This window comes from Lygodium microphyllum, chromosome 4 (genome assembly GCF_053477565.2).
Source record: "Lygodium microphyllum isolate KBCC chromosome 4, Lygodium_microphyllum_v1.1.10, whole genome shotgun sequence".
NCBI classification, from domain to species: Eukaryota; Viridiplantae; Streptophyta; class Polypodiopsida; order Schizaeales; family Lygodiaceae; genus Lygodium; species Lygodium microphyllum.
Window position 1 is genome coordinate 129,760,969 of NC_141138.1, and position 6,007 is coordinate 129,766,975.

At 43.1% G+C, this 6,007-nt stretch overlaps 1 protein-coding gene across 1 annotated transcript; it reads right to left on the reverse strand.

Annotated features, from left to right (window-relative positions):
- Window positions 1-5,099: 5,099 nt before the first annotated feature.
- On the reverse strand, window positions 5,100-5,697 carry LOC148037625 (uncharacterized). The gene is made up of 3 exons (XM_087677134.1): window positions 5,447-5,697; window positions 5,249-5,350; window positions 5,100-5,156 (listed from the first exon to the last, which is right to left on the reverse strand). The coding sequence occupies exons 1-3, from the start codon at window positions 5,684-5,686 to the stop codon at window positions 5,100-5,102; spliced, it is 399 nt and encodes a 132-aa protein (XP_087533260.1). The 5' UTR covers window positions 5,687-5,697.
- Window positions 5,698-6,007: the final 310 nt, after the last annotated feature.

A 6,007-nucleotide genomic window follows, 5' to 3' on the forward strand; every position in this document is an offset into this window, starting at 1 on the left:
GCTATATAATAGATTCCTGAAGCACCCGTCCATCTTCGTTCCATGTACAAAGGTGATGGATTATAGATCTGCTCCAGGATGTTCATCATCCCAATTCTTTGTCTATAAAGCGGAGAATGCATTGTAGTCATAAACATAACCCGAAATACCAAAAACTTGTTCCACGCTTCGTAATTCTGCAAGACAGTGTTGAAGGTAAGGAAATGTTTAGACAACAACAATTTCTTTACTTCCTTTTATTCAGATCTCATAAAAACAATTCCGTTGTTGGTCGGCTCTGATACGAACTGTAACGTGTCCACTAGTATCATCCAGGACACGTCTTAGCAGTCCATCGGAAAGAATGTCTAGAAAGCTCCGCCCGCCACTCCCATGGAATGTTACGGGATTTGCGATCTAGGTCTTTCCGCGTCTACCACATAGTGGAAGTATGCTGGCCGTTCCCACTTAGGATCGACCGGAATTAGGGTTTTCTTGATTGGTCATTACCTAACAGCAACTAGCGTCGGACCCAAGCGAACTACTTTACGCAGAAATGCCAAGTCCAAAGCGGATTCACACTGCACTTGGTTCAATGAGAATGGGAAACGAGAGGGATGCAAAGCTCAACCTCTCTACCATAAGGCATAGTCCCATTCCGTTCCCCTAAAACAACGTAAATCAGTTAAGACATCACTCTAGATCAACGCTTTTGTTGTTCATGTCCTTACACGATCATCCCGCTGTTCTTTGAGAAAAGTTCCGGCTAACCGGGACCACCCAACCATAGGATGGACCCATGGCCCATCCTCTGCACTTTCCCCGGTTTGTTTTAGGTATGTAATTATCTAACACATTAATTTGACATGTAACAATCAGCTTCTTTAATTAATCCGTTAAGCACTAGTTCCTTTACGTAATCTTATCACGTGACATAGAAAAGCAATATCAAACAAGTTCTTTATTAACATATCATCATTTTTATCTTTGAAATACAAGGAGTTTCCGCCCGTAGGCTTGTCCATAATCCGCCCAAAGGCTATCCAGTAATCCACAGGGATCACTATTCCAAGCTTCTGCCCGTAAACTAGTATGCGGGCCTCGAGATCCAATCCCGAGTCATGTTAGCCTCTTATGTAGGACCCGGAAGGTGAGGGATTTACGGCCAGAGCCCCCCATGGCACCCAAGCGTCCTCCTGCTCCAAGTAGAACTCAACGGAGAGACCTCTCACGGCAGGTTCGGTCCACGTTCCCGCCGCGGTCAACAACCCCCTTGGTTAGGGTCAGGCAGGCAGTCGGAGGTAACTGAAACTGCCTCTCCCTTCAGGCCTTTAACCTGAAGCGTAGATATTCATTTAATTTGTAATTCATAAATCAAACAGTGCTCTAAATTCACTAGCAAGCACAAACACTTTCATTAACCGATCTTGTTGTTGGCAAACTGCTAAGGAATGATTCTTTCATTTCAAATGCATCAGCACTCCTTCGAAGGTGTCTTGCAACTTGGCAAGATCCCTTATATTCTGGGTTAGGGCATACCTTATTAACCCAACTTTGTCAACCCTAAAGTTCATTGGATACTTTAGATTCCCGTTTTTAACTTTCCTTATTTAGAAGGATATCAAAAAATACATCCTTTTTCAAGATAACTTCCGTAAGGATCCGCCATCCTTGTTGAGGGTATTTAACCTTTCTTCTTGTAAATCAATCACAAGACTATATGACTTCGTACTTGGTGCACAAGTCCTGCATCCTAATATACGATGAAATAATCCGTTTTCGTTTCTTTAAGCTGACGTTTGTCAGAACTAGGGTCTCTTTTTAAGAACCTCAAGGACAAACCCTAGTTCTTTTACATTTTACGAATTTATTGACCCTACAATCAGGGAAGATAGTCAAGTGTTTAAGGTATAAACGTTTCTTGGCCTTTAAATCATTCCCAAGGCATATTTCGCAGCATAGGTATTTCTAAGTTTACATTAATTCGGTTATCTTTTAGGAGGTAATATTGAGATCACCTCGACACGATTTGTCATCCTTGTGACAATTGATTTTTCAGTCCTAAACTTTAATGCTTTGAGGTGAGGTAAATTCAATTAATCCTCCTTTTTCCTTGCAAACGAAACTCATGCCAAATAACAATCTTTTCCTTGCTAAGATATGCAGTTAGCAATGATAACTTCCTAGAGTTCAAGCAACGTACGAATCCTTTTATGAATTTCATCTTCTATGATGATTTGTTGCAAAAAAGAATAGGGGTTAATGGTGCAAGATGCAGTTTTTATTTTCCCTTCAAGATTTAACCGAAATATACTATTATAGTAAGTAGATAAATTATCCCGTAATTCGTTTTAATGCATGATGCTATTCGAAGGAAACTATATTCTATACAATATCATTTGTTCAATTAAACTAAACTCCTTCATCGTAAATAACTCGGAAAAATATATCTTATCCCTAAAAATTCATCTTTGCATGATTGACTTAAAACCGATATAAAACCAGGAAGAAAAAACCTGGTTTTGGGGTGAGATATCCACATGGATACCGGAGATGACCCTCGCGCAGCTACTCCTTGGACTTTCTTAGGCGGCATCACAATTCGAACGTGAAGGCAGCTTTTACTCTTTCTTCCGGATTTCCACCGTCTCTCTTTCAAGGCAAGGAGCGGTTTAAATGGTTGATCACGAGAAGGAATAATAAGACCTTTAGGTTCTTAGCTTCTTCGGAGAGGGAAAGGTTTATAAAGCCTAAAAAGGCCCTATAGGGTATATACACGGCAAAAAAGTTGTGCGTGAGTGTGGCTTCGCAACATACGCACCTTGAGAGATTTTTGGGCATGAGAGTGAAAGGACTTAGGGGTTTTCAAACCTAGGGGGAAAATTTGAAGGGTAACACAAGGGATTATATCACGGGGATAAGGTGTGAAGGAAAAAGGGTACATGGGGGTAAGGGCTTAGGGGGTGTGTTGAAAGGAGTATGGGGGGTGGAAGGGAAAAAAGGATTATGAGGGGGGTGAAGGGTAAAAGGAATATGAGTATAGGAGGGGGGGTTTGAGGGTTTTAAAAACCCGGGGAAAAATGAAGGAGTAGAAGGATTATGGGTATAGGAAGGGGGGCTTAGGGGAGCCCCCCTTAGAAGCTTCAAGAAGCTTCTTTAAGCTTCTGGGGGGTTTAGGAGCCACGTGGGGGGATGGGAGGGGGAATCTTGGCGGCGACGACTGGGGGGAAATAGACTGCAGGCGGCGGTGATGGCGTTCCTGGGGAGACAGGATAGAGACGGTAGGCGGCTGGTGGTGGCAGCATCAGGCGGCGTCCTCCTCGTGATGGTCCTCCGTCCTACAGCTTGGTGACAACACCAGCCCGGCCAGAGCTTCGTCCTCCCTCTCTACCCTTCAACTCGGCCCTCTCTCCATTTTATGGGGGGGAGAGAATCCTCCCCTCCTCGACGTGTCACAATGCATGAAGAAGGAGCCGAGCAAGCTTCAACGAGGAGCTTGCTGGCTCCTCTATCCCCCTTCGACGCTCCAGCTCAATGCGCCGCCCGAAGGCGGAATTTATATATATATATATATATATATAATATATTACAATTATTTACCATTGGATGATACACAATCTGTATTTGAAAAACAAAAGTAAGAAACTTAAATACTTATTATATTTTATATATATACCACATGTATACATATAAAAAAATTAGCTTTTGCATATATACATGCTCGCATTGTTGAGGTAGTACTAATGTGTCATTCTTGTTTTGGTGAACTTTTGTAGAGTCAATGATTACAAAACCACTTGGATGACATCTGATTGTGCAATGCTCACCATAACAATCATTGACACATGCATGGATCTTGACATAATGGAGGCCTCCCAAAGATGTCAAGTAATGTCTTGCTTGCTCTCTCTTAGTTGGCAATTTGTTTCCTTTTGGAAGCATTTGTGATAATAACCTACATATATTTTTAAAAGTGAGTTAAAAAACCGCCAACATATATTTGTGTCTGATACCTACTTCAATAATGTATTCAAACTGACATTACTCCATCCATAAATTGTTTGCAAAATAAAAATCTCGAGGGACGCACGAAGAACAGAGTATGTACAACCTTCATAAAACAGAGTAGATGATGCTACATATAGTGGATCATTTGGCTTCGTAGAGTGACCTTCTCCCTAAACCAGTTGCAAAAATAGATGGTATACCATGTTGTCCAAAATCTCATCCTCTACAACTTGATGGGGCATTTCATGAGGGCTACTATCATAGTCGTCAGTCTCCACTCTTCTTGAAGAGTCTACCTCCTCGCATCGACGTTTTGCAGCCTCTCGACACCCGGGAGGGAGCATCTGAGGATGTGGCACCGCATCGTGCTCAACCACAAAAGGGAGTTTCATGTACGTTGATATATATTGAGTAACATAGACTAGCAATCTTGGTGTTAAAAAAAAACAATGAATATCGATGATTTTTCTCAGTCCCATTCTCCATACGTGCTGACGTGTGACATTGCAACTCGACGTGCTTAAAAATACACCCTCGACAACGATCACACATGCATTTAATTTTTCGTCATAGCCATGCCACTACAAGATATAGACCTTATAGCGACGTTTAAAGCGACGAAAATACAAACAACAAAATTTGCCCCCGTCGTCGCAAAAAGCGTCGTTATTGACGACGCCATAGAATCGTCGCTATAACCGTCGCTATATGCGTCGCAAATAGCGTCGCATATAGCGACGGTTACAGAGAATTTGCGACGCTGATAGCGACGGCAATAGCGACGAACGCAGTAAATTTGCGACGCAAATAGCGACGGTAACAGAGAAAAAAAAAATTTTGTGGCAGGGCAGCTTGCTGCCCTGCCACATATAGCACTGTGTGCTGTATGAGAGCCATATAAAATAGTTTCTGCACTGCTTCATACAAAGCGTTTGCAAACAAAAAGAATGTATACTGAAATCATAAAACTGATGGATGAAATAAATACATGATATCGCATAAAATGTGATTGGTACAATCATAAAACAATATCACTAATACATAGAAAATGTCTACATAGATCGGGCGACTAAAAACTAAAGGTATGTGAGCTCTAAGGATCCAAGGGCGAGCTACAAATCGTCGTCCCCCAAAAGCTCTTCCCAGTGTAAAGGAGCATCAAACGGATTCTGTAGAAAAAAAAACAACATATCAATCCACCATACAATAATGCATTCAAATATCTCATGGTAACTACGGACAAGAAAGATGAGTGACTTACTGGGCCGCCGCGTCTATACAATCGGTCGATCAATGATCTGAGACCGTGCCTCTCCGCATATCGAGTCTCAAGGCCTTGCGGATAGCAATTTGTAATGGAGTGCTGCAAAGAAAACAAAATGCTAACTGTTAGAAACATGATTGTCAGTACAAAGAATATCTCAAAAAAACAAATAAGCAAAACAAAAGAGAATCTTACAAAGTCCTCCAAATATGTCCTGTGGCCGCCACTCCCAAGATGATGTACCGATCCGGCCTCGATTCGTGCCCTCGCCGCCTCCCGCTGCTGACTCCAACGTCCTGGCGAATTTGTAGCCTCCTCCCTCAGTCGGTGCCAGTCGTCTGCATCTAACCACTCGGGCTTTGGAGCCCCACTCTTGATTGCCTTGCGTGCGTCGGATCGTCTATGTGACATGTATGCACGCATGCAATCCATCATCCAGCCCGTAGAGAATCTATCCACTGCGGCTGGCACCGGGAACTCCTCGTGCAAGGATGCTACTATGTACTCCTTGCTCCCCTCCGGTATGTTCCTCCAATGATCCAGGACGTTGTGCCGAAAAACTTGTTGGCACAACTCCCTCATGCGAGCCATCACCCTCCTCCCCTCATCATTCATGATAATGGCTCCTGACCTGCCATCCACTAGGTATCCATAATCCCTAGGAGTGTGTCGTGTATGGGCCCTCTCCCATCTCCGTCCACGCTCCTGGGCATATCCAGGAGATCCCTGAACATCCGGTGTACCGACGGGGGTACC